The 27,025-nt window shown below is 55.4% G+C and overlaps 2 protein-coding genes across 3 annotated transcripts in view; both read left to right on the top strand.

The window, feature by feature from the left end:
- Positions 1–25,418, top strand: part of CAPN5 (calpain 5) — a gene marked incomplete at both ends in the record, with an annotated part of 35,496 nt that extends 10,078 nt beyond the window's left edge. For both annotated transcript variants that reach the window (XM_080714401.1, XM_080714400.1), the window contains 10 exons: positions 12,655–12,863; positions 14,399–14,591; positions 15,637–15,830; positions 16,372–16,449; positions 17,884–18,079; positions 18,722–18,844; positions 21,101–21,297; positions 22,096–22,211; positions 23,989–24,125; positions 25,236–25,418. In XM_080714401.1, coding sequence (XP_080570527.1) covers positions 12,655–12,863; positions 14,399–14,591; positions 15,637–15,830; positions 16,372–16,449; positions 17,884–18,079; positions 18,722–18,844; positions 21,101–21,297; positions 22,096–22,211; positions 23,989–24,125; positions 25,236–25,418 — 1,626 coding nt within the window. The remainder of the gene's footprint in view (positions 1–12,654; positions 12,864–14,398; positions 14,592–15,636; positions 15,831–16,371; positions 16,450–17,883; positions 18,080–18,721; positions 18,845–21,100; positions 21,298–22,095; positions 22,212–23,988; positions 24,126–25,235) is intronic.
- Positions 3,227–3,718, top strand: OMP (olfactory marker protein; the record flags this gene model as incomplete). The annotated part of the gene is made up of 1 exon (XM_080688908.1): positions 3,227–3,718. The coding sequence occupies one exon, from the start codon at positions 3,227–3,229 to the stop codon at positions 3,716–3,718; it is 492 nt and encodes a 163-aa protein (XP_080545034.1).
- Positions 25,419–27,025: the final 1,607 nt, after the last annotated feature.

The following is a 27,025-nucleotide window of genomic DNA, read 5'->3' as shown; positions in this document are numbered from 1 at the left end:
GGCAGCCTCCCCTCCCGTGGGCTCCCTGGCAGAGCATCATGACCCCCCTGACTCATGTGCAAACCCAGCGTGGTGGTGCATGCTTGTAATCCCCGCACTTGGGAGGCTGAGACAGGAGGATCACACAGGTTTGAAGCCAGCTTCAGCTACTTAGTGAGGCTCTCAGCAACTTAGTAAGACCCTGTTTCCAAATAAAATATAAAATAGATCTGGAAGTATAGCCCGGGGGTAGAAAGCCCCTGGGTTCTACCCCCAGTATCTCTCTCACACACACACACACACACACACACACACACACACACACACACACACAAAACAGGCGTGGACTCTGGTGACCAGGCTGTGTGGATGTGAGTTCAGGCTGTAGCACGGGGGCTGGACGGAGGTCCTGCGAGCCAGCCTCCCTGGGGCCTGGCGCCACTGCAGCACAGGCTCGGCCTGCTGTCTGCTTGGGGCTGCCCGCTACCAGTTCTGGGCCGGCCTGGGCCATGGAGGCCTGGCTGGAAAGAAGTGTAGACGTGGCAGGAATCCAGGGCAAGAGCCTGGCGGGGCCAGGGGAGCCCGAGGGCGCAGGTCAGGCTCTGTTCTGGCTCCAGTTGTCCCTGGCCTGTGATAGGAGTGATTCATGCTCTCAGTTGTAGAGAGCTTCGTTCGATGCCTGTTAGTGGAGCCCAGCTATGACTCACGCCCTGAAGTAGGTGCTGGGAACAGAAGGCTGGCAAGTAAAGTGACTATCACCACCCAGCAACAGGCACTGGAGGGGCTTCTGCATCTCCTTCTAGTCTTCTCTTCCATTTGGGGTGAAGGAGGTTTTGGCTGTTTGCTTTCGTACACATCTTTGCATTCACTTATGCCACTTTGGAGCTGGTTTTTCTCCACTGAATTCGTCCCCACGTCCAGCCTGAGTGTCTGGTGGTGGAGCACAGGTCTGTGGGCACCAGTGGGTCAGACCCCAGCTGCAGCCTCCTGTCTCCTCAGCTGTGAGCCTCTGCATATGCTTGGCACCTCCAGTTTCACAGCCTTTTGTACCCTGATAACTGTTGTATTCTGGGGGCTACTGATCTATGTAGCTAATACCCGCCCTTTGCCCCAGCCCCCTCCCCACCACCCTGCTCTTAGTTCTTGGTTTCATCTCATCAGCCTCCATCTTCAGCAGCCTCAACCACAGCCTGGGCTGGCATTGCTCCCTGGCCTTCCTCCTGCTCACCCCCAAGCCGGCACAAACCTGTCCCTGATCCCCATTTTGGTCTTGGCCAGTGCCCTCCCTGAGCTCTCCCCATTGGCCCCTCTTCCTCTGCGCCTTGGCCCCATCCCTCACGCCAGCACGTCTCTTATCAGTGTTACGCATGCAGCAATTCCCTACTCTGGGTGCTGGCTTAGAGTGATGAACAAGACAGGCACAGGCCTCGCCCTCTCCGGGCTTAGGGTCTAATGGCGGGACATCACAGGCTCAAACTAAGCAAAGCATACAAGTAAACAAGAAATGTAGCGAGGCATGGTGGGTGGTGCATGCCTATATAGTCCCAAAGCTTGGGAGGCTGAGACAGAAGGGTCACAGGTTTGAGGACAACCTCAGCAATGTAGCAAGACTCTCAGCAATCTAATGACACCCTGTTTTAAAATAAAAAAATAAAATCGGGCTGCGGGTGTAGAGGTAGAATGCCCTTGCACTACAATCCCCAGCACCACACACATAAAAAAGCGAGATATAGTGCTGGGAAGGGCGAAACTGTTCCTTTTTGCAGGAAAAAGATGCCCCCAGCCTTAGCCCCCACCCCTGTTCTCCAGACACAAAGTAAAATTTTCTGTGATGAAGTGTTTTAGCACTCCCACTGTATGGTTCTTTCAAATATCTTTGGGGATCACTATCAGCAGCCTCTAGATCTGACCCCATAGTGTCAGGCGTTTTACTAGAACCAGATACTGTGTCCCCTGGCACCTCCTGCAGTTTATGTGGCCCAAATATCACCAATTGCCTTAGCCTCCATCTAGCAATGGACTTGTGGTCCACCAGACTCCGTATTGTTCTCAGCGCTTGCACGCTGGCCTGTGCCTCTGCTGTGTGTGACATGACAGTGGCCCACCCCTCTCACCCCGTCCCAACTACACTCATATTCCAGCTCTTTCATGTGTGTGTGTGTGTGTGTGTGTGTGTGTGTGTGTGTGTGTATGTGTGTTGCTAGGGCTCAAACCCAGGGCCTCGCACATTCTAGGCCAGCTCTCTACCACTGTGCTACGCTTCCAGCCCTTGTCTGATTTTAATAGTTGAGCTCCTGCCTCCGATTAGGGACTGGGGATATAGATGTTTGCCAGATCCCTCCTGGGCCTCAAGTCTCCCAGGGGAAACTGTGGGTCAGCAGGTGGAATAGGTGGTAGGATTTTAATGGGTAGAAGTGAAACCTGGTGGTGTAACCGCGGTGGCACCGTGTTGAGGCAGAGCCAACAGGCCCAGACCAGGTTGGGCCACTGACTCTCAAAGCACACTCCTTGGACCAGCAGCTGAGAAAGTGCTTAGAAATACAAATTCTCAGGCACATCAGATGATGGTTAAGTCAAGGTCCCTGGGGCCCTGCAGTCTGTTTCCAAGTCCTCAGGTGATTCTGATGCTCACCGGAGCTTGAGAGCTTTGGGTCTAGATGGGAGAGGATGGCAGCTGGGGTCCTGGCAGCAGGAATGGAGGAAAAGGTTCCCAGTCCTTTGGGAAGTAGAACCAGTAGGCCTTGGCGGTTAGGTGTAGAAAAGTGAGGGTGGGAGGCATCCAGGGTGGCTTCAGAGTGGCTCCGGTGACTCCGGATTTCCAGTGAGGTGACCCTCTCTTGTCCTATCCGTGCCCCCCACAGGGGTCTTCGGGCCTCTCCTCTGCACCTCAGGCAACCACTCCTCCCTCCCTCCCCTGCTTCCTTCTTCACAAACAAGCCAGCTCCCAGCCCATCCATGGTAGTCAAGGTGGTTGCCACAGCAGTTGACATCAGTGCCCGGGTCCCGGAGGAGCCCGTCACCCTCTGCTGTCTGCAGTGCCTGCGTTACCGCTTCCAGGAGTGGAGAAGAGGCAGTTGGGGACTCCCGCCCCTCATGTACACCCCGTTTTGAACTGGGAAGGGCCGGGGGCCGGGAGGGAGTGGAGAGGCGGGGCCTCTGAGGCCTCTTCTCTGCCCCTTGGAGGCCACAGCCCACTGGGCTCCTTGACGTTGGCGGGAGCAGCAGCGCCAGCAGCAGCGCCTGGGCCATGGCGGAGGACGGACCGCAGCAGCAGCAGCTGGAAATGCCCCTGGTCCTGGACCAGGACCTGACCAAACAGATGCGGCTGCGCGTGGAGAGCCTGAAGCAGCGCGGGGAGAAGCGGCAGGACGGAGAGAAGCTGCTGCGGCCGGCCGAGTCCGTGTACCGCCTCGACTTCACCCAGCAGCAGAAGCTGCAGTTTGAACGCTGGAACGTCGTGCTGGATAAGGCGGGCAAGGTCACCATCACGGGCACCTCGCAGAACTGGACGCCCGACCTCACCAACCTCATGACGCGCCAGCTGCTGGACCCTGCGGCCATCTTCTGGCGCAAGGAGGACTCTGACGCCATGGATTGGAACGAAGCGGACGCCCTGGAGTTTGGGGAGCGCCTGTCGGACCTGGCCAAGATCCGCAAGGTCATGTACTTCCTCATCACCTTCGGCGAGGGGGTGGAGCCCGCCAACCTCAAGGCCTCCGTGGTGTTCAACCAGCTCTGATGGTGGCGCCTTCTGCTGTCCCTTCTCTGCCGCCCCCCTGCCCAGACCTCTTCCCCCACTTGCATTTTTGAGGACATCCTTCTAGCTGCTCGGCCCGTCCTTGGCTTGGCAGGAGGCCTCCTGAATCCTCCAGCCTTCTGCTACTCTCCCCTGGTGCCGGCGCTCCCGCTCACAGGAAGACACCGTGGCTCTGTAGTTAGAAGCTGCTGCCGCTTGCTGTAGATGATAGGGGCTTGGCAGGAGCTGCTGTGGGCAAATGGAGAGGCCCCGGGCACCTGCTTTCTTGCTGCTTCATTGTGTGCGAGAGAGAAAAAAAGACTGACAAAGACCAAGACCGACAGACAGAGACCCAAACAGACAGAGACCCAAACAGCCAGCCTTGCGGCTTCCTCCAGCGGCTAGAGACAGGATGACAGCAGAGGCTCCTGGGGGAAATGCCAGAGGGCGCTTGCTCCCCGGGCCATCGCACCCTTTGCTGAAGCCCTTGTCAAGAGAACACCGACCTGAGGCCTTAGGAAAGCACCGCTGCTCCTGTATCTGCCTGCTGTGACCCCATGACCTGTGACCCACGACCTCAAGGCCCTCAGGACCTGGGGTGGGCGGGCTGCTGGGCTGGCTTGGCGGTGGGGAGTGGTGGCTGGCACCCAGCTCTGGTTTCTTTGGGGTGACTGCAGAGTGGAGAAGTGAAGGAGAAATATATGAAGTCACACAGAGCTCTGTCTACTTGTACACACGCGTGTATACTGAGAGAGCGTACTGTATTAATGAGGGTGTGTCTCTGCCGGCCTGTGGGCAAGTCTGAGTTTAGAGCATCTGTTGAGTACTTGCTGCTTCGGGTGGCTCTCAGCAGGGGCTTGGCTGACATGACCTGGGGGTGCTTCCTGAGCTGAGGGGGACCGAGGTTCATGCAGTGGAGGAGAGAAGTTTAATGAAGGGAGGGACCCAGGCCCTGGAGCTAGAGGCGGTGGTGGCCGTGGTGAGGGAAGTGGGTACTGCCCTGACACAGCCGCTCCTGGCATCTCCCTGGCTGCTTCAGTGGGGCAGAGGGAGGATGCCCTCAGAGGGGGCAGTTATGGCGGCTGATGCTCTGAAGTAGGCTGGAGGTCTGTGGTGTGACACAGAGCGCTGGCTCTGAAGTCATCAGGGGCCCATTCACTGAACAGGGAAACTGATGCACAATTAGCAGATTCAATTCCAACCCCAAGCCTCGTTCTCCTTCACACAACACAGGCCCAGAGAGCACCTGGTCAAGGAGGGGGTGGCTGCCAAGGGTGCATGACACTGCCCTCCTGAAGCTGAGCCCTGGGGGTGTCTGGCTCTGGAACAGATGAGCCAAGGCCCTGGGGGTCACAGCCGTCGCCGTGGCTGGGGCCACTGGGGGGTGAGCCCATCTCATAGGTGGCAACTGGGCTATGGAGCTGGGGTTTTACGGGTGGAGATGTGCTGTGGTGTGAGGCCTGGTCCTCCGTAATTTATGGCTCTGGGTCTGTTCTGGAATGTGCTTGGGGAAGTGCCCGCCTTGCCAGTGACCACGGCTCACCTCACAGAGGTGGGGTTGGCAGGCCCTTGGTTGGGCCTGGCCCTTCTGCCTCTTTGCTTGACCTCCCGCACCTTCCCCATGGGGTCCCAGTGCTTCTGCTCTGGCCGCCGCGTGTCCCCAATAAAGGCTGTGTGCCCTGTTCTTGGTGGTGTGCGTCTGACCCTGGAGCACTGCTTCCCTGTGGGGTGTGGGTCCCAGCTCCTTCCTCCTGCCCACATCCTCCCAGCCCTTAGCAGCCCTCCACAATGGCTTTCAGGGAGGAGGCTCTGAGTAGCCACTGACTGGCCAGGCCCCACATCAGGCTGGGCCTCCTGAGCCTATCGGCCCCCCTCCCTTGGCCCTGGCCTGGCCCTGTGTGGGCTGGAGAAGTAGAACTAAGTCCCCACTGTCTCCAGTCTATCTCCCACTGTCTCCTCCCTGCTGGGCACCGGGCAGGGACAGATGGGACCCTGGAGCAGTGGGCTGGGCTGGCACCGGGCCTGGCCTGTGTCTCTGATTGGCTTTATCTTCTGGCAGCCCCTGACCCTGGCTCAGACCTTCCCAAGGAAGCAGCTTGATTCTGTGAAAGTCCTTTCAGTTGCCCTTCTGGGATCACTAAATCCGCGACCACGTAAGCCTGATATTGGCACTGATGAAGCCAGTGAGCCTCCTTCATGGCTCTGTCCCCTCATCATCTTGCTCAAACCCGCCCAGTTGCAGTGGACAGAGACAGAGGAGGCCCAGAGGAGGAGGCCTCTGCCCAGGTCACCGAGGGTGTGGAGGGTCTGGCCGCATGGGGTGGGACAGCTGGCTCTGCGCCTGTGGACCTTTGGCCCCACAACCTCCAGGGATGGGTCCAGAGATGTGTCCCTCTGCCCCCACCTGAGAGCCAGGGCCAGCTTGGCCAGCTCCATCCCAGGGACGGAGGTCAGAGGCTGCTCTGTGGCTCTGCTTGGGAACCTCCCCAGCTGGACCTCATGACCCCTTTCCTCCCCTTCCCGAGTTCCCTCAGCAGCGGCTGCCACCTCATTTCCTTTTTCCATTCCCCCTTCATAGAATCCAAAGAACCCCCATCCCCCCACACCCCAGAAGTCTCCAGCATAGCCTCCCCAAGTTTGCCTCCCAGTCACTCCTGGAGGAGGAAGATGCAGTCAGAGGAATCCAGCCCTCCTGCCCTGGAGAGCCGCAGGGGCCTGGCTCTGTCCCTGACTGCAGGCAGTGGGAAAGGACCCATTTTCCATAGAAACCATGAGAAACCATAGAGTGAGGACACCTGCCATTTCCTTATCCTCGGCCTCCCAGGGGAGCAGCGCAGTGCATGCCAAGAGCCGGGCTCTGCCATGCACTATCCCGGACAGCCTCTCTGGGCCCGTTTCTCCCCTGGCAGCCCGGCTAATGGCGATGCCTTCCTCCCAGGCTGCTGTAGAGGTCAAGTGAGTTAATGTTAGCAAAACATTCAGGCATGCTGAAGCTGGGCCGGGGCACCCTGTCTCACCTTGCCAGTTATTACTGTGACCGTGGAAGCATAGTCTAAAGGGAGGGGTAGGAGATACCAAGCAGGAACTCGAGGTTCAAGAGGGGAGGGGAGTTGCCTGAGGTGACCCAGCAGGCCCCTGCTTGTGGCAGCAGGTGGTGTGGGAAGGAGAGATGGGCCAGCACCAGGCCTGGCTCCATGGTTTCAGAAAGCAGCCTTGGGGTGGCAGGAACCGTTGGCTGTAGGCCCTCTGTGGTATCAACTGGCCTGGTCTCTGGGCAGCAGGCTCTGCGCTCCCAAGGCGATGGGGAGGGCATGCTCCTTCCCAGCCTCCTCCGGGCCTGGCATCTGGAAGCGGGGGGATTGAGACCCTTGAAATCAGAAGCTCAGAACCAAGGAACCTCCAGTGTTCAGAGCCAGGAACCCACTAGGTCTGAGGACTCAGAGGCCAGGCCCACCTTACCCCACTTGTATGAACCAGGAAAACCCTCTGCAGTCCCTCACCCCGCAGCCCTGCCAGCGAGGCTCAGAAATGCTGTGTGTAGGCTTCCGAGTTCCAGGTGGAAATCTGGACGCCTCCCTCTGTGCCCCCATGACTGCACACACACACACTCTAACACACACGGGTTCTGCAGTGCTGCCTTCCCGGGGTGTGGGTGTGGGTAGTCAAGGCGAGCCTCTTGTGTGTGTGTGTGTGGTGGGGGAGTCCCAGGAGCCAGGGTGCCAGGGGACACTGTGGCAGGCTCATCATGGCCCTTCTGTGGTTGGTACCTAAAACCACACCCCAGGGCAGGGAGGGAGGCTGTTAGGTCAGCCGTAGGTAGTGCCTCCCCTGTCCTGCTACAGAGCACTGAGATTCTCCTCCTCCCCGTGGGGAAAGAGGCTGACCTGGTGATCTCAGCTCTCCCTACCCTGAGGTCTTCAGATTCTAGTGTGAGTGCACATGCAGGTGCCACAAATACAAATAGCACTCTGTGGTGTGGAATACCACCAAGACCATCTTCTTGGGCTCTCATGACAGTCCTCAAGGTCCACATTTAAGTCCCTGGCATGCACAAGGTTGGGGGCATGGGGTTAAGTAGTGTGTACAAGGTCACCAGCTGGCCAGGGGCTGAGGATCTTGGTTGAGGATTTTTTCTTCCATGAAAGACTCCATCCAGCTTTGGAGCTGGGTCAGGTGTTAGGGATCTACGAGTTTTTCCCCCAGTGGATAGGGAAAGGGAACCATGCTGGGGAGCCAGGAGCACAGCTGCCCAGCTGTGCCCGGGGCTGGCCCCTGAGGGACAAGTGCAGGAGAAGATGGCAGGAGACATCTTGGTTGCAGTAGATTTCCCTGGAACCCACAGGAAGGAGTGTTGAGGGATGGGGCTGAGAAGATCAGCAGAGCCCATTCCCATTGCTGGGCCAGGTCATGGGGTCCTGGTGACAGGGAGTTTCAGGTACAGACGCCACAAGAGTGGAGACTGCAGTCGAATGAGCCCACTCTACCTGTCCCTTAGCATCAGGAATCAGCAAGTATTGCCAGTCCTGCTGCTTGCACAATCCAGTTCCCTTGGGCAGCATATCATTTCAACTGTACAGCTCTGAAAGATAAGGGCTCATTAAAAAAATAAAAACCACAATACCAATATACAACTAAAAAAAAAAAATTCTTTTGCAGGACTGAACCCAGGGCCTCAAGCATGCTAGGGAAGTGCTCTGCCCACTACCTAAATAACCAAAATTTCTTTATATAGGGGAAGCATTGCCCCATTTAGTATTACTAGGGATTGAACTCAGAGACATTCTACCTCTGAGCTACACCCCCCAGCTCTTTTTTTTTTTTTTTTTTTTTGGTGGTACTGAGGTTCCTGGAAACCTTTCTACCTCCAGGATACACTCCCAGACCTATTTTATATTTTATTTTGAAACAGGGTTTCTTAAGCCAGCTGAGGCTGGCTTCAAACCTGTGCAATCCTCCTGTCTCCACCTCCCAAGCGCGGGGATTACAAGCGTGCACCACCACACCCGGCTCCCCAGTTCTTTTTATTATTTGTTTTGAAATAGGGTCTCACTACGTTGCTGATAGCTTCACTAAACTGCTGAGGCTATCCTCAAACCTGTGATTCTCCTGTCTCAGCTACCCAAGTACTTGGATTATAGGCATGTGCCACACACCCTTGGGACCAAAAGTGTTTCAGATTTTGGAATATTACTTGAGGATTTCTAATCTGAAAATCCAAAAATTCAAAATCCAGAATTTTTGAGTATTATGTCAGTGCTCAGAAATTTCAGATTTCAGATTATGAATTAGGGAATGTGTTAGCTTTCTGTTACTATAACAAATATCTGAAGAAAAAAATCATCTTAGAGGAAAATGTTTGCTTTGGCTCACAGTTTTGGAGTTTTCAGTTCAGGATTGGACAGACCCATTACTTTAAGGCCTCTGGGGAGAGGATAGCACATCATGGTGAAGACCTGTGACAAAGCAAACTGTTTACCTCATGGCAAGGATATGAACGACACAGAGGAAGAGACCAGGACCCCACAGTCACCTGCACAGGCACGCACCCAATGACCTAAAACCTCCCACAAGGCCCCTACTCTTAAAGTTTCCACCACCTCCCAATAGTGCCAACCTGGGGATCAAGCCTTTAACAAAGGAGCCTTTGGAAACATTTCAGATCCAGACTATAGCATGGAGGCTCAACTTGTATCATCAAATACTGAAGAAGTATTGTAGTTTCCAATTTGTGCCACAACTATGTATATATTTTACCAATTTTTTGTTTGAATGAGGCCCATATTTGCAGGTGGTTGATTGCCCTGTTATCTTTTAATCTTTCCTTGCAATTTATTTGCTGAAGATACTGTACCATCTTGATTCTCGTTTCCCACTGTCTGGATTTATTGTTTTTTCAGTTTGGGTTTTTTTTTTGTGTGTGTGTGGTGTTATGGTCCATTATACTTTGTCCATCTTCTTAGGGATGGGTGATCTGCAATTGAGAAATTCACACACAGGAGAGGGCTGCTTGCCACTCTGACTTTATTCAGAACATAGTCACTATATGTGCAGTTAGAGGTTTTCTTCCTCATTTCTTAGTTGGAATTCATATGGAGCAGAGGCTAGATTAGTGCTTGATTCTTCTCCTTAATTTTCCAGTTCTAAAAAAAATAACTGATTTTTCTATCTTCCTCCAATAATGACAGTCATTTGTTTTGTGTCATCATGACCTCGTGAACTTGACTGGGTTTGCTGTATTTTAATTCACTGAACCTAGTAGCCTGGGCCAGTGGGAACATCCTCAGGCTGCTTCCTGAATTCTTTGACATGGTCCAGGTGTCTTTGGTGGCTTCTTCATCTTGGAACATGGCCGTTGTAGTGTGTGTGTGTGTGTGGGGGGGGGTTGTGCGATCACACAATGTTCAGAGTTCTCCTCCTGCCCAGCTCTGGCTACAGAGGGCTGAGGGCAAGAAGCCTGTTCTGGCGTCCACCCACACCAGCTCACTGGCTGCGATGCAGGAGGGGAAGTTGAGGCCCCCAGGGACCCCTGACTCTGGCTCCTCAGGCCCTGGAGCCTCATTAGCTGTTTCTTGAGCCACAGAGGGCTCAGGGCCAAGCCCGGAGTTTAGCTAATGATCCTTCCGAGGCCCCAGTCCCAGCATACCTCTGCGCCCTGGGAGGGCTCCTGCTCCTCCCTCCCCAGCACTCCAGTGGGCCACGGAAGGAGGGAGCAGGGGAGGAAGGCAGCTGGCTGCGTTCCTGCGCAGGGCTCTCCTTGCTCTGTGCCCTCTGCAGCTCTGGGGATGTCTCTCTGGACCTCGGCCTTCTCTCCTGGGCCCTGGAGAAGATAGCTCCTGCCTTGCACAGGCCCCACCCCTTTTCATTGTCTCGCTGCATTACCCAGGTTGTCCCAAATCCCTGGGCTCAGTGATCCTCTGGTCTCAGCTTCCCTGGTAGCTGGGACCACAGGTGTGCGCCCCAGTTCTTGGCACGGTCCATTTTTGTTAGAGCTTTCAGTCTTGATGCAAAGTGGAAGGCCACTGAGGAAGGAGCCCGGCCTGGGGTGTTTTTAATTTAAAAAGAACCCGGAGCTGAATAAAAATGAAGGGAAGGGAGGAAGCAGTGCCTTGAGCCTCGCTGGCCTCTGGATGCTGCCCTGAGTCTGATCCTGCTTCCGTCCCCTAGGAGTGAGACGTGAGCCACTTCCCAGAGCGCTGCGCACAGCTGGGTGTGAGGCTCCATCAGTGGTGGTGCCTCTCCCCAGGCAGTGAGCATGTTCATTCATTTTCTTGGTCTCACAGGTCCCACCAGGGAGAATTTCTCTCTGCCAGTATCCCTGTCAAAGCATCCTTGGTGATGGGGGATGGCTGCACGCATGGCTCCTGGTGTGTGTCCCACTCAGCCTGCGTGCCCGGGTGCCTCTTCTCTATACTTGAGGTAGTGTTCTTCTAGAAGAAGTTGCTTATGGTCTGGATGGGCTCAGCCACACTTGGTCCCCCACCTGGCCAGACAGCCTGTCACTCTGACTCGAGAGAGGGGCGAGGGGTTTGCCCTCTCCTGCCAGCCTCCTGCTGCCTCTACTTGACCTCGTGTGCTTGGGGGACAGCCTCTGTCAGCTCAGAGCTGCTGCCAGGGTCCAGGACAGGGCCCCACTCCTTCCCCTCTCGGCCCCGCACGCACCCTGTGCTAGCCTCTGCACTCTTGACTGGCCAGCACGGTTCATCTGTCCAGCATGGGGCTGGGCACACAGTGGGGCATACCGATGAAGAGCTTATTCTTTAGAGACAGACCCGGGTTGGAATCCTGTTTTCAAACCCAGATCTGGCTGCTTACAAAGAATGTATGCATTGTTGGGCATGGTGGTACACACTTAAAATCCCAATTCCTGAGAGAGTGAGACAAGAGGATCACAGGTTCGAGGCTACTACATGGTAACTTAGCAAGACCTCATTGTAAAAAAAAAATTTTAAATTAAGAGAGCTGAGGGGTGCGGTTCAGAGGTAGAACCTCCTGGGTTCAGTCCCCAAACCACACACATGCACACACACACACAAAAAGAAAGTATGTATTTTCTGACTGTGTGACTGGGCAAATTACTTGCCCTCTCAGATTTTTGTGATAATTAAATTGAGATGCTCCATGGCAGGCACAAGAGGTGGCATTTGCAAGATGTTGCATATGTAAGAGATTATTACTAGAGTACTGATCATATATGTGAATGTATTCATTCAGTCAACAGCTCTGTATTAAGTTTACTCTCTGGGCCAGGTCCTAGCTAGGTGCTGGATGTATAGCAGTTACCAACCAGTATGACCATGCCTCTAAAGATGGTCCAGGGATAGCATCAGATATTGAATACAATGTCACATGGGTATTTAATGTTTTTAACACAGTAAACATATGTATCTCAGAGAATCACCAAGGCCATGAGTGTGATGGATAGGGGTCCCGGGGAGTGTGAGTCGGGAGGGCTTCCTGCAGGAAGGTGGACACTGAAGTCAGCTGGGGGTGAGCTGGGGGCAGAGCACACCAGGGAAGCGACACCATCAGGCTGGTCTGCTGCTGTGGACCAGGACAGAAGTGGCTAGTAACCATCAGTTTTCTGGAGTGAGGCGAGGTGGGTTTCTCTGGCCAGAGTGTGCCGCAGGATGGAGCAGGGAGGTGGCTTCAGAAGAAAGCAGGAGCTCACAGCAGAGCCCCTCACGGCCTGGGCTGGGCTGGGGGTGGGTGACGTCATGGAGAGATGGGGCAAGGTGCAGGGGGAGGCTGAGCCCAAGGGAGGCCCAGACCCCGCAGACCTGGGGAAGGTGGGGCCGGAGACGTGGGGCGTCACCCATCCTTTGTGGTGCCGATGGGACAAGACCCAGCGTTCCCTTCATTCTGGTTCCCTGGAGGTGCGCGCCCCATTGCCTCCAGGAACCAGGTGTGCCCGCTCACATGTCCCTGTCCTGCCTCCCCAGGTCATCCCCAACTGGAAGGAGCAGGAGTGGGACCCCGAGAAGCCCGACACCTATGCCGGCATCTTCCACTTCCACTTCTGGCGCTTCGGGGACTGGGTGGATGTGGTCATCGACGACCGGCTGCCCACGGTCAACAACCAGCTCATCTACTGCCACTCCAACTCCCGCAATGAGTTCTGGTGCGCCCTGGTGGAGAAGGCCTACGCCAAGTAGGTGCTGGCGGGGTGGCGCCCAGGACGGGCTCCACGGCATTCCTTCCACCAGGCACAGGGGCGGGCGCTGAGTAGCTGCATCCAGCCTGTGTGCAAATGCTTCACCCTGTCTGTCTGCCCACCTGTCTGCACGGCTGCTGGGCGTCCGTTCTGTCTTCGCTGACCCCCTTCCTCCTTTGTGCCAGCTGTGTTCACAGCACAGGGCCTGGCATGGACTCGCTGAGTTACGGAGGATTGGGGGACAGAGTGGCTTTTCCAGGCTTTGGCTGGGCTGGGGTGCGCCTGGGGCAGGAATACCCCGGGGGTCAGAGACCAGCCAGCTCCCAGGTCTCTCTTCCCAGAACTGTTCATTATCTTCTTGGAGAGAGAAGGGAAGTGGGAGGAAGGTACCTAGAAAAGGAAGAAGGGAGGAAAAAGAAAACAAAAGCTAACAGCAAAAACAAACCCAGAGAAACACTGGCAGGTTCCATTTTTAATCTTAAGAAAGCAAAGCCCGCCCCCTGGTGGCCGCCGAGTCCCCACGAACCCGTCTGGCTCCTCGCTGAGAGCCCACTCTCTCCCATCTTGCTTTTTGGTCCTTTTTCCGCCTCTCTTATTTTTTTCTTTTTGCGACAAGGTCTTACTATGTTGCCCAGGCTGATCTCGAACTCTTGGGTTCCAGCGATCCCCCTGCCTCAGCCTCTCAGGCAGCTGAGACCATAGGCATGCCACGCCGCACCCAACATGGTTATTTCTCATTTTAATCAAGTGTAACCAAAATTCAGTGGCGTGTACTTAACACGCATACTGCTGTGTCTCGTCCCCACCTGTGCACCAAAACCTTTTTCATAACCATACCCATTAAACACCAACTCTCTCTTTCCCCTCCTCGCAGTCCCAAGGAACCTCTATTCTGCTTGTATCTCTTTGAATTTGCCTATTCTAGCCGGGCGTGGTGGCACACGCTTGTAATCCCAGCATTTGGGAGGCCGAGACTTGGAGGATTGCGATTTGCGGACAGCCTCAGCTACTTAGTGAGGTCCTCTGCAACTCAGTGAGACCTAGTTTCAAAATAAAGAATAAAAAATAAGGCAGGGGGTGTAGCTTGGAGGTCAGATGTCCCTGGGTTCCATCCCCAGACCCAAAAAAAAAAAAAAAAAAAAAAGAATTTGCCTATTCTAGGTACCTCGTGTGAGTGGAATCCTACAATATTTGTCCCTCTGTGTCGGGCTTCTTTTGCTTAGATGGTGTTTTCAAGGTTAATCTATGGTGCGACACATATCCAAATTGCCTCTCTTTGCAGCTGAATAGTATTCCATCACGTGTAGAGATCACATTTTGTGTATCCACTTGTCTGTAGATGGATTCTTTTGGCTCTTGAGAATATTGGGCCTGGGAATGGGGACCCGGACTCCGGTGTGGCGGTGCTGTGCCTGCTGTGTGAGCTCAGCAGGTTGCATGAGCTCTCTGGGTGTCAGACACCTCCCCTGCACGGCGAAGGCTTTAGTCCTGCCGGGGAGCATGAGCTGGGATCCGTGCACGCCACTCCCCAGGCTGGCGGGATGTTATCAAGCCCTGGACGGGGGCAACACAGCAGACGCGCTGGTGGACTTCACGGGTGGCGTTTCTGAGCCCATCGACCTGACCGAGGGGGACTTTGCCAGTGACGAGGCCAAGAGGAACCAGCTCTTTGAGCGTGTGTTAAAGGTGCACAGCCGGGGAGGCCTCATCAGCGCCTCCATCAAGGTAGGAACTTAGGGTGGGCCCCAGAAGCAGCCCCTCTGCTTTGCTGACCTGCTCGGGGAAGGGAGGCGGCCATGAGGTCCTGGGCAAAGCCCAGACCCATCTCAGCTTCAAATCCAGACAACGCCCTTACATTCTGCTCACCCAGGACCCTCTCTGACCCTCGTGGGCTCTGGTGTCTGTCCCTCTTAGGGCCCTTTCATCAAGCTGTGAGGCGCCAGAGCTCAGGGGCCCTGTGCTAGGCTGGAGATGATTGTGCAATTTCAGTAACTTCTTGGACCTGGAGGAAGAAGCTGGGCCCCCTAGGGAAGGCGGCCTTTGACCCAGGTTTAGCTGAACCTGTGTGGTGCCTCATGAACTGGCTCTCTAGAAACACACAAAACCCTAATTTTTAGCATTCACTGATTTAGTTGTGTAAACACCCTCACCACAGTTAATTTCCAGTTATCAATGTTTTAACAACCAGCTCTCAAAATTCCTGAATATTGCTGGGTGTGGTGGTGCAGGCCTATGATCCCAGCTACTTGCAAGGCTGGGACAGAAGGATCTCAGGTTTGAGGACAGCCTCAGCAATGTAGCAAGACCTTGTTTCAAAACAAAAAATAAAATAGGGATAGGGGTATATCTCAGAGGTAGAATGCCCCTCGGTTCAACCCCTGGTAACACACAAAGGAAGGAAGGAAGGAAGGAAATAAGGAAGGAAATAAGGAAGGAAATAAGGAAGGAAAAGAAAAGAGAGCACAGGGTATAGCTCAGTGGTGGAGTGGCCCTGGGTTCAATCCCCAGTACTGGGCAGAGGGGATTCCTGAATAGCCTGAATAGCTGACATTGAGCTGAACCAGGGTAAATGGGCTGACCCACTGCAAGTCCTTTTCTTCACCACAGACTCCTGCCCTTGGGGTTGTAAAGGTGGGGGATCACAGCACTGTCCCCTGGAACAAGGTCGGCCTCTGTGGGGCTACAGTTCCCCGTCCTGTCCTGGAGGGGCACTGTGGCCCCTTCGCTCTGGCTCTGGCCCGACCTGTGTGAGCACTGTGTCCTCCTGCAGGCCGTTACAGCCGCTGACATGGAGGCCCGCCTGGCATGTGGCCTGGTGAAGGGCCACGCGTACGCCGTCACGGATGTGCGCAAGGTGCGCCTGGGCCACGGCCTGCTGGCCTTTTTCAAGTCTGAGAAGCTGGACATGATTCGCCTGCGCAACCCCTGGGGCGAGCGGGAGTGGAACGGGCCCTGGAGTGACACGTGAGGCCTGGGGGGCCCAAGGCACGAGGGTTTGGGCAAGGACGGGGCGGGCACGTCAGAGCTGGTGACACGGGGCTGTGGAGGGCTCGGGTGGGGGGCATTAGGAAAGAAGGGAGGCTTGCGTCAGAGTGGTGTGTGGGCACTGGGTCCAGCCTGGGCAAGGCTGGGGGTGAGCTGGCCTGCAGGGGCATAGTAATCAGAGTGTCCAGTGGGCAGGCCACAGCCGCGAGTGGATGGGGCTGATGCTCCACGCTGGAGTGGAGCCCCTCATAAAGGATCTCCCCACACCAACCCCGGGGACCATGCCCCTCACTCTGCAGCTCTGCTTCCAGACCCTGGGCCCCAGCGCGGACCTGCCCCTGGTTCCCTGTGGGAGGGCAGACAGGGCCTCTGGAGCAGGGCAGGCATGGCCCAGTGTCCTTAACTGTGCTGCCTGCGGGTGGCCTGGCGCTGAGCTGTCCCTCAGGCGCTGCCCTGGCCTGGATGACCTTGTGGGCCCCGCCTCTTACACTGCACCCCTTTCCCCAACTGCACACCCCAGCTCAGAGGAGTGGCAGAAGGTGAGCAAGAGTGAGCGGGAGAAGATGGGCGTGACGGTGCAGGACGATGGAGAGTTCTGGTGAGTGAGCCGGCCGGGCCTGGCGGGGAGCAGGGGTAGGGGGCAGCAGCCGGGGCTCCAGCACGGCCCCATCAGCAGCCAGCTATGTCGCTTTGGACAAGTCACACCCACCATCTCTTGGAACCTCCTTTTCTTCTGAAAAGAATTGGGCAAGCTGGACACAGTGGGACATACTTATGATCCTAGTACTTGGGAGGCCGAGACAAGAGGATCACAGGTTCAAGGCTAGCCTTGGCAACTTAGGGAAGCTCTGTTTCAAAATAAACAATAAATATAGAATGAGTACCCCTGGGTTCAATCTCTAGTACCAAAAGAGGGGGGGACAAATTGGACAGTAATGTGCCCTTTTACCTCACAGTCCCCTCTGCCCACCTGAGGGGACCCCGGGCTGAGCTCTTGGCAAGCAGGCAGGATGTCTGCAGGTGGGGATTGAGCTGAGGGTGGGGCATGCCGGCAGTCTGATGCCCAGGTAGGAAGAGGAGAGGCCTCAGGGAGGATCTGGGTCCTGAGCAGAGACTTGGGGTTCAAAGGAGCCCCAGTCCAGAGACAAGAGAGCACACCTCCCACAAGCAGGAAAGAGTGAGTGTAGAGGAGAGGGGAGCTAGGGGCAGTGGTGGGGGTGGGTTGGGAGAAGCCCGCTGGCTGCTCCTGCGCTTAGGCCACCTGCGTTCTGCCTGCTCTACACTGGGCTCCGTGTCCCTCTTCAGCAAAATACCTGGTTTGGAAACCTAGCTGCTTCCTGGAGGGGTTTGGGCTTCCCTGTGTGAAGCATTCACCACGAGGGCCCCCAGGCAGACCCGGAGCAGCAGGCAGTGACCCTGAACCCTGGGGAGAGCCCCTCCTGCAGGTGCTCAGACAGCCAAGCAGAAGGCCATCCAGGTCCTCCCGTGTCAGCTCCAGTGTACACAATCCACTTTGTCCAGTCTGGCTTGGGACAGTTGAAGAAAAACAGAGCAAAAACCTCTTGTCTGTGGAAAGGGCTTCCTCCTGAGACCCTTCTCATGTGTGTTCACATCTGGGCACCTGCCCTGGCCCTGCCCAGGCTCCTGGGGGTGCACACAGCACCCTGGCAGGGTCACACGATCACCACCAGTGCCCACCGCCAGCTTATCATAGCAGGTGTGGAAGACAGTTGCTGGACCCAGGCTTTATAAACTAGAGGGCAGCTCATACTAGTTATCAATACCATTCATTGATTAGATGTTAATTAGCTATTCATCGTCCATTAGTTATTAATACTCTTCAGCCTCAGCCAGCCTTGCTGTCTGCTGGAAATCATACTAAGTGCTTTTATGCTTTACTTAATCCTACCCTAGCCCTATGAGCCAGGCAACTGCGCCAGGTTCCTCCCATCTTACCAAGGAAGAAGCCGAGGCCAGGAGGGAGGTGCAGGGAGGGCCTGCGCAGCGGGGTGATGGGCCCTTCCCATTCCAGGATGACCTTCGAGGACGTGTGCCGGTACTTCACCGATATCATCAAGTGTCGCCTGCTGAACACGTCCTACCTGAGCATCCACAAGACGTGGGAGGAGGCGCGCCTGCGCGGTGCCTGGACCCGGCACGAGGACCCACGGCAGAACCGCAGCGGGGGCTGCGTCAACCACAGGGACACCTTCTTCCAGAACCCCCAGGTGGGATTTTCGGGGACCCTCGGCTGGCCTCTGCAGCGATGGTGGGAACTCTTCCCATTGTCGTGCCAAGGTCTCCCTGTCCACCCTGGGCCTCAGCATTCCTGTCTGTACGGCGGGCCTGGCTGGGCACATGGGTCCCATCTTGGGACCTGCAGACAGTAAAAGGAGGAAATGGTGACTCTCGGGGACTCAGGGTGACTTGTCCAGAGTCCCAGGAACATTTCGAGGCCCAGCCAAGGATCAGACCCCTGGTTTCTACAACAGCACAGTTGTACCTGCTCCTGAGAACTCAGCCCGGCTGGGCTTCCTGACGGGCCTCTCCCCTGCAGCTTCCTCCGTCTCAACCCTTGGCAACCGCTTCACCCTTGCGCTTGCTGTGCCTTTATCTAGCTCCAGCTGCGTGTCAGGCTCCCAGCTGAGCATCTGTTGACTCAGTTCTCCCAACCCTTGTGCAGGGAGGCTATTGCAAGCATTGGTAGGCTTGTGTCACAGAGGAGGGACTGCAGCTCGGGTGAGGGGACTGACCAGGCTCATGCAGCCCAGAGTGGCTGGGGCTGGCTCTGCCGTCCAGGCTCCCTGGAGCCAGCGAGCCCGTCTCCGGCACTGTCTCACCGCAGTGTCTTTCCTTGGTCGTACCTGCAGTACATCTTTGAGGTCAAGAAGCCAGAAGATGAAGTGCTGATCTGCATCCAGCAGCAGCCAAAGCGCTCTACCCGCCGGGAGGGCAAGGGCGAGAACCTGGCCATTGGCTTCGACATCTACAAGGTGAGTGTCTTCTTCCGCGTGTTCACTGCTGGGATCCAAAGACTGACCGGGGACCTTAGAGGAAGGAAGATTTGCTTGTCCAGTTTTTGGTTCAGTCCATGTGAGGACGGTGGGTCTCAGCATGGCAGCAGGAAGGGGAGGAGGAGGCAGGGAGAGAGGGAGGAGGGAAGAGAGGAGGGGGGGAGGGAGAGAGAGAGGAGAGAGAGAGAGACAGAGAAAGGGAAAGAGAGAGGAAGAGAAAGAGAGGAGAGAGAGAGAGGAAGAGAGAAAGAGAAAGGAAGAGAGAAAGAGAAAGAGAGAGGAAGAGAGAGAAAGAGAGGAGAAAGAGAGAGACAGAATGAGAAAGGAAGAGAAAGAGAGGAGAGAGAGAGAAAGAGAGACAGAAAGAGGAAGAAAAAGAGGAGAGAGAGGAGAGAGAGAAAGAGACAGAGAGAAAGAGAGGAGAGGGGAGAGAGAGAAGAGAGAGAGAGGAAGAGAGAGAGGGAGGGGAGAGCATAAGACTGTGCTCTTTATACCATGGAAAGCCGAGAGAGATAGAGATAGAGAAAGAGAGAGAGAGAGAGAGGAGAGAGAAGATAAACCATATATAGTCCCCAAGGCTGTACCCCAGGGACCCACCTTCTCCACCCACACCCTACTGGCCTGGGTCACCACCCAGAAACATCCATTACAATGGGTTACCTACTCTTGGGATTACAACCCTCTTGACTCCGTTACCTCAACCCCAAACACCAGTGTGTGCCTCCAGGGCCATGCTGTATCTAACTACACCAGCGAGGCTGAGTGGGGTGAGGAGCACCATGCCTGGGGAGAGCATAGTAAAATTCCCTGATCACCAACATCACCCCAGCCGCCCTGGCCGCATCCGCTGACGTCCAGGGAGGCGGGGTCACAGAGGGCCTGCCTGGACTCGGCTTCTGTGGGAGCACTCACCCTGGTGTCTGCTGGTTTGGGAGTGAGCTCTGGGAGGCCCTGGGTGTGGGATGGGCCCCTGCTGTCCCTGCCTCTTACATCTGGCTGTCTCCATGTGCTGGAGGCTCACCCCAGGCCACGCCCCTGACCTGGCACTGAGGTCTTCCCCGAGTGACACCCGGTGTGTGGTGAGAGTGGGCCCAGTGGGGCCCCTCGTACTTGTTGGACCCTGAGAACTGGATGAAGTTCAACTAGGTGCTTGGTCCAGGCTGGGTCCCCGGCATTCGATGTGTTCAGTCATGGCAACACTACCGGTTCACATCAGTATGCATTTCATTTTTTTTTTTTTGCTTTTTGTGGTACTGGGGATTGAACCCAGGGGAATTCTACAGGCTTAACCTCCAGCCCTATTTTTAGTCTTTATTTTGAAACAGGGTCTCACTCAGTTGCCGAGGGCCTCACTAAGTAGCTAAGGCTGGCCCGCAAACCGCGATCCTCTTGTCTCAGCCTCCCAAGTACTGGGATTACAAGTGTGCGCCACCATGCCTGGCTATTAAAAGCTTTTAAAATAAGATTTTAAGCCGGGCGTGGTGGTACACGCTTGTAATCCCCGCACTTGGGAGGCAGAGATGGAAGGACTGCACAGGTTCGAAGCCAGCCTCACTGGCTTAAGAGACCCTGTTTCCAAATAAAATTATGTTAAAAAAAATAGGTCTAGGAGTGTATCCCGGCGTTAGAAGGGTTTCCAGGAACCCCAGTACCACCAAAATATAAAAAATAAAAAATAAAGGATTTTATTAAGATAATTATAATTCACGGGCCATCCAGTTAACCCATTTAAGTTATAACCTAGTGACTTATTATTTATTTATTTATTTTTGCGATACTGGGGATGGAACCCAGGGGTATTTTACCTTCTAGCTGTACCCCCAGCCCTATTTTTTCACTCTTTATTTTGAAACAGGTCTCACTGAGCTGCAAAAAGCCTCACTAAATAGCTGAGGCTGTCCTCAAACCGCAGTCCTCCTGTCTCAGCCTCCCAAATGCTGGGATTACAAGTGTGCGCCACCACGCTCAACTACCTAGTGACTTATTTAGAATCCTACAAGTTGAGAACAATTTTCATCACTCCACAGAGACCCACTCCCTGGGTCCCTGTCATGGGATGTACTCACCGCATAGTCCCAGCGCCCTCTCCTCCTGGCCCTGAGCAAACACAAAGGCAGTTCTGGAATGTCCCATGCATGGGTTCCATCGCTGCGCCTCCTCTGTGGGGACAGGGCAGGTGCTGCGGCGGGCAGGCGGGTGGGGGAGCTCTGTGTTCCAGCCCTGCCATGTCCCCAGGTGGAGGAGAACCGCCAGTACCGCATGCACAGCCTGCAGCACAAGGCCGCCAGCTCCATCTACATCAACTCGCGCAGCGTCTTCCTGCGCACGGACCAGGCCGAGGGCCGCTACGTCATCATCCCCACCACCTTCGAGCCCGGCCACACTGGCGAGTTCCTGCTCCGAGTCTTCACCGATGTGCCCTCCAACTGCAGGTGCCCGGGGACACCCGGGGCTGCGCGGGCCGGGCTGGGGGGCACCATCCATGCTGGGCGCGGCAGGATCTGCAGCCCCAGCGGTGCTCAGTGCCCGCCCAAGGCACTGGAGGCTCCCAGGGATGGAGCCAGGCCTCCAGGCTCCTGGGCTGGCCACGTACCCGTCTCCTTCCTTTCTCACGGGCGCCACTAGGAATCACGGCTCACGAGTGCCCTGTGGTACATGGCTCACAAGAAATTTTACTCACCTCACTGATCCTCCCACAGCCCTGAGCGGGAGGCCTGGCCACTCCAGTGGACAGATGAAGTAGGGATGGAAGTCAGAAAGGCTGCCCAAGGCCATGCAGCCATGGTAGTGTCCGGCTGCCCTCCCCGCCCAGCCTGATTTGCAGGCCTGGGAGCTGGCTCTGGGACCAAGAGCGGCTAACGCCGTTCCCAACCTTGCTGGGTGCAGACCTGGGTGTCCTATACTGGCCTTCCCACCTTGTTATGCAGCCTGGACTGACTGGACGTTCCCAGGAGAGAGACCCTGCCAATCCCAGCTGCATTCCAGCTCTGTGGGCGGAGGCCTTCCCCTGGGATGGGGAGTGATGCCTCCTCTCTGTAAAATGGACCAGATTATAGTCAGCTGCTCAGGAAGTTAGGACTGTGAGGAAGGATGGGGTAGAGGAGGCAGGAAGCCCAGGGTGGGGTGGCTGGGGGCCGCCCATGGGCACGGCTCAGGACTAATTACCCTCCTCCCATCTTCTCTCTTCCTGGCACCAATTTGTTCCTTTCCCTCCTCTGTCCCTGGATCAGGGAGCTGCGCCTGGACGAGCCTTCCCGCACCTGCTGGAGCTCCCTGTGTGGCTATCCCCAGCAGGTGACCCAGGTACATGTCCTGGGGGCTGCTGGCCTAAAGGACTCCCCGACAGGTGAGCTCATTTGGGGAAAGGCCCCTTCCCTGCCGGTGCAGACCCCAGCCACTGTAGGACCAGCTGTCCCTGGGGTAATGCAGGGCACACAGAGAGGCATGGGTCTACCTCCTACTCCCAGGGAGCTCCTTGCACTGTAGGGACTTCAGCTCCTCCAGCAGACAGCTGGTGGGGAGGACTCAAGGAAGGCTTCCTGGAGGAGGTGGCCATCCCCCAGGCTGAGGAGAGATTAAGTGAGAAGTTGGTCTGGGCAGAGTACATCCGGAGTGAGTGAGGCTGTTACAGTTGTAATGATGCTGCGGGCTCTTTTTCCTCTATTCAACTAGGATTTGTTGAATAGGGAAATTAAAACTAATAGTTTGGCACAGCTTTAACAATTCTTTTTTTTTTTTACAAAATCAGTAGGAAATAGAAAGGGAAGAGAAGAAAAGGCAGCATGCCTGGGGCATACTGGAGAGCCCCAAAATGGAATCCTGCCCCCTCTCCATCCCCAGCCTTTAAGTAGATTTTGTATTGGTATGTTCTTATCAGCGTTACCAAGGCAATGGGCTAGTAACTTATTCCTTAGCCAGGTGGAGCCTCTTTGTCTCCGGATAGTGCTCTTACTAAGCGCAGGGGTCAAGAATCTCCCTGGCCTTTGCCTCTGTTGTACTGGGCAGTGTTAGCTGCTCATCAGCGATGGGTGCTTGGAAGCAGCACAGGGAGTTTACCTTTCTTACACCCAAGCCAGGTCACAGAGGAGAGGAGGCAAACAGAGGCACTGATTGCTTATATGTATTTTTAGGGCGAAAAGCTTCAATCATCTCTAGGGCTTCTAAGGTTAAAGGCCTTAATTTCCTTTACATTCTCACTACAGGTTAGTCATTAGAACAAAGGGCAGAGAGAAGGGAGTCTGCAGGGTAACAGCTGCCACCCCTCCCTGCCTGATCGCCTGCACAGCACCCAGGCTCTCACTGCTTTTGTGTGTGTGTGTGTGTGTGTGTGTGTGTGTGTGTGTGTGGTACTGGGGATGGAACCCAGGGGCTTTTCTACCTCTGGGCTATACCCACAGCCCACAGAACTAATATATATATATATGTATATGTATATGTATATGTATATGTATATGTATACATATACACACACATATACATGCATACATGCATATATATATACATACATATATATATTTGTGTGTGGGGGGGGTTGGGACCCAGGGGCATTTGAGCTCCGAGCTACACCCCCTGCCCATTTTTTATTCTTTTATTTTGAAACAGGGTCTCACTAAGTTGCAGGAAGCCTCATTAAGTAGCTGAGGCTGTCCGTGAACCCCGATCCTCTAGTCTCAGCCTCCCGAATGCTGGGATTACAAGCGTGCGCCACCACACCCAGCTTCTATTTTATATTTGAAAACAGGGTTTCACTAAGTCACTGAGAGCCTCACTAAGTAGCTGAGGCTGACTTGGAACTTATGTGATTCTCCTGTCTTAGCCTCCCAAGTACTGGGATTACAAGCATGCGCCACCATGCCCAGCTGCTTTTTACATTTTGGAAATTAATACCGGAGCAATTTTCCAATACTGGCACAAGGCCAGGATTTACTAATATGACCCTGCCACTTGCCTGTCCCTGGAAGTTAATGGGCCCTGAGGTGGGACCCGCTCCGGTCTCCCTGTATCATTAATGACTGAGCCCAGGTAGGTGTCTCACCTCCTAGACATCTGTCCCTTCCAGGCCCTGCTCCAGCCACTGCCCTCACCCCAGCTCCCCTTCCTCTCCTCCCCCTTCCTCTCCCTAGGGGCTAACTCTTACGTGATCATCAAGTGTGAGGGGGACAAGGTCCGCTCGGCTGTGCAGAAGGGGACCTCGACTCCTGAATACAATGTGAAAGGCATCTTCTACCGCAAGAAGCCCGGACAGCCCATCACTGTGCAGGTGAGATGCTGCCTGGGCCCCAGGGCAGAAGAGCCTTTGGTGGGGACCCACAGTGGCCAGGTTCTGCTCCTCAATCTGTCCCTGACCCTTAACTCCATTGGAGTTTTTTGTTTTGTTTTAGTTTTGTACTACAGATTGAATCCAGGGACATTCTACCTCTGAGCTACACCACCAGCCCTATTCATTTTAATTTTGAGATAAGGTCATGTTAAGTTGTTGAGGGTCTTACTAAATGGCTGACACTGTCCTCAAACCTGCGATCCTCCTCTCTCAGCCTCCCAAGTACTGGGATTCCAGGTGCGCACCACCACGCCTGCTGCCACCGTGCCCAGCTTCTCTTGGAGTTCTTTTGCCTGTGCCTTTGGCCGCTTGAGGGCCCCCTCTGTAAGTGGGCGAGTTGGACTAGCCAGTGTGATTCTGAGACCCAGCAGGGCCAGTGTCCCCCGAAGGTAGATCCAACTGGACAGTGGCGGGGGATTGGAGGAGGCTATTTCCCAGAAGCCTTGAGCGGGGGACTGGAAAGCCCATGTCCTTGGACACAGCCTTCCTCCTCCTCTCAGGCCAGGCTGGCTGGCGCACCATGATTGTTAGCGCACCAGCAGGAAGCTCTCTGTCCCCTAGGCGCAGAGCAGCATCTCTGTGGGTGAGAAACCTCTGTAAACAAATACCTGGGTGCCCTAGGGAAGCCACTGTAGATTTTCCAAGCTTTCTTAACACTGGGTCCCACTGGATCAAATCAAAGATCTATAGATTTGGGTTTGGAAGGACCCCTGGGGGCCATTAATCTAACCCTCATATTAAAGATGGGGAAGCTATGGCGAGGGGTGTCCCTTTTGTCCAAGCACATTCCTGGTTAGTTGCAGAACTAGTCATAACAGATTTAACTTTGTAAGTGGGAGAGAATTTTGATAGATGGGGAGCCCAGGCTCTGGAGGGGCACCTCCTTACCCAAGGCTCACAGAGAGGTAGATCACCCAGGGCTCATTTGTCTCAGCCACCTTTCACCATGGGCAGCGGGTTCAAACCCCTGCTGCCATCACCAACGTCCACCATAGACTAGAGTCCTGATCTTGGATTCAGCCCCTCCCACCATCCTCTTTCTCTTCCCAGGTCTGGAACCACCGAGTCCTGAAGGATGAATTCCTGGGCCAGGTGCAGCTGAAGGCTGACCCTGATGACCTCCAGGCCCTGCACACCCTCCACCTCCAAGACCGTGGCAGCCGGCAGCCCAGCGACTTGCCGGGCACCGTGGCTGTGCGCATCCTCAGCAGTGCCTCCCTCACGGCCGTCTGACACCTGCCCGTCTACCTGGCCCCAACAGTTTTCACCATCACCTGCATGTCCCCTCCAGGCCTGTGACCAGCCTGGGAGCCAGAGGCTGGGGTCCTTTTCCTGTTCTTTCACTGACTTGCTGTGTGACCTTGGGAGAGCTATGCCCCTCTCTGAGCCTCAGTGTCCCGAGGGCATTCCTTTCTCATGGTGGAGTCTTCTCCAATAAGAGTTAAAGTATTCCTCCCCACCCCAGCTGGCACGACTGCAAAAGGACTCTATCTATTGAAAACATTTCCCAAGGCCCTGCTGTCTGCCAAGGAGGGCCACGATGTCACTTGTTTACACAGGAACTGCCATGTCCCCGAGCCCCACTCCTGGGCCACCCCAGGCTCTCAGACTTCACCCTCTCTGCCACCTGTACTTGGTTTTCAGACCACCTTGAAAGGACTCTTGCTGGGCACCTGCTGGAGTCCTGCCTGGGAAATGTGTAGGTGGCATTTGATCATCCCCTGACCCTGTCCACTCCCCCGTCTCTCTCCTCATCCAGCAGAGGCTTGCCAAGTGACTGGGCCATGCGCCTGAGCTCCAGGTGCGGCGGAGACCCACCGGCCTCTGCCTCGGGCCTCTATATTCAGGTCTCTAAGAGGCAGATACCCAGATAAGGCTCTGACTTCATTCCCAGGCCTGGTTTGAGAGGTGGTGGTCATGTGTGAGGAGAGGGTGCCTCCCTGCCTCCACTGCCTGATGTTGGAGGGAGGGGGCCAAGAAGGGGCCGGGGGGCCGAGGGGCCGTGGGGAGTTGGGGGAGGCACAGGCTCCTCTCTGCTGCGAGACCCCGGCTTTTCCTGGGAGGGACTCTGAGGCAGGTGGTGCCAGGAGGTCAAGAACTGCTGCCTGATCAGAGGTACCTTTATGGACATCCCCCCCCCCAAAAAAAAAAAAAAAAAAACAGAAAAACAGAGGAAGCCACAGAGCTCCTCTTGCTGCCTGGACCAAAATGTTCCTTTTAGCACTCAACCTTTTGTATTCTTGCTTGTTTTAAAAGATCTCCGTTTTAATCAGGGGTGTTTAGAGGAAAGCCTGAACCCCCACTTTTCTTCTTGCGCTCCAGTGTGCTGGTCATCTGACTGTCCTGAGGTTCCACCTGGGGAGGGCTGTGGGTGAAGGCAGACCTCAGAGGAGGCGAGAGGGTGAGGGAGAGGACGCTGGGACGGGTGTCTGAAGGCTGGCGCTGGCCGGGTTCCGGAAGACTCTTGTGAAGAACTGGCACCTGACCCACTCGGGGACTCCCCTGTGCCCTCCTCGGGCTTCCTCCGTGCAGAGCAAATGGAAAGCGCAGCCGTTCCTTTTGGGAACCTGAAGCTTCAGCTCCAGGGCCGGCCATGCGCTCCGTGGTCCTGCCTGGAGGTGCTGGATTCTCTGACTTTGCCGCCCAGCTCTGAGGCTGGCTCTGCTCTGGGGCTGGCTGGGGGTGATGGGAAGCACCAGGAATTGAAAGACAAGAGGATGCCTTCATGCGAACTGCAAATTAGGATTTCTCCTCCAGGACCTGGACCTGGGACTGGGACTCTGCATGTGATCAGGAGCGACTTCACTTAAACCTCCTGTGCCTCAATTTCTCCCTCTGCA

The sequence above is a fragment of the Muscardinus avellanarius genome (assembly GCF_963383645.1).
Source record: "Muscardinus avellanarius genome assembly, chromosome: 1".
NCBI lineage: Eukaryota > Metazoa > Chordata > Mammalia > Rodentia > Gliridae > Muscardinus > Muscardinus avellanarius.
Note: the sequence above shows the minus strand (reverse complement) of the source record. Positions and strands in the feature narration are given on the sequence as shown.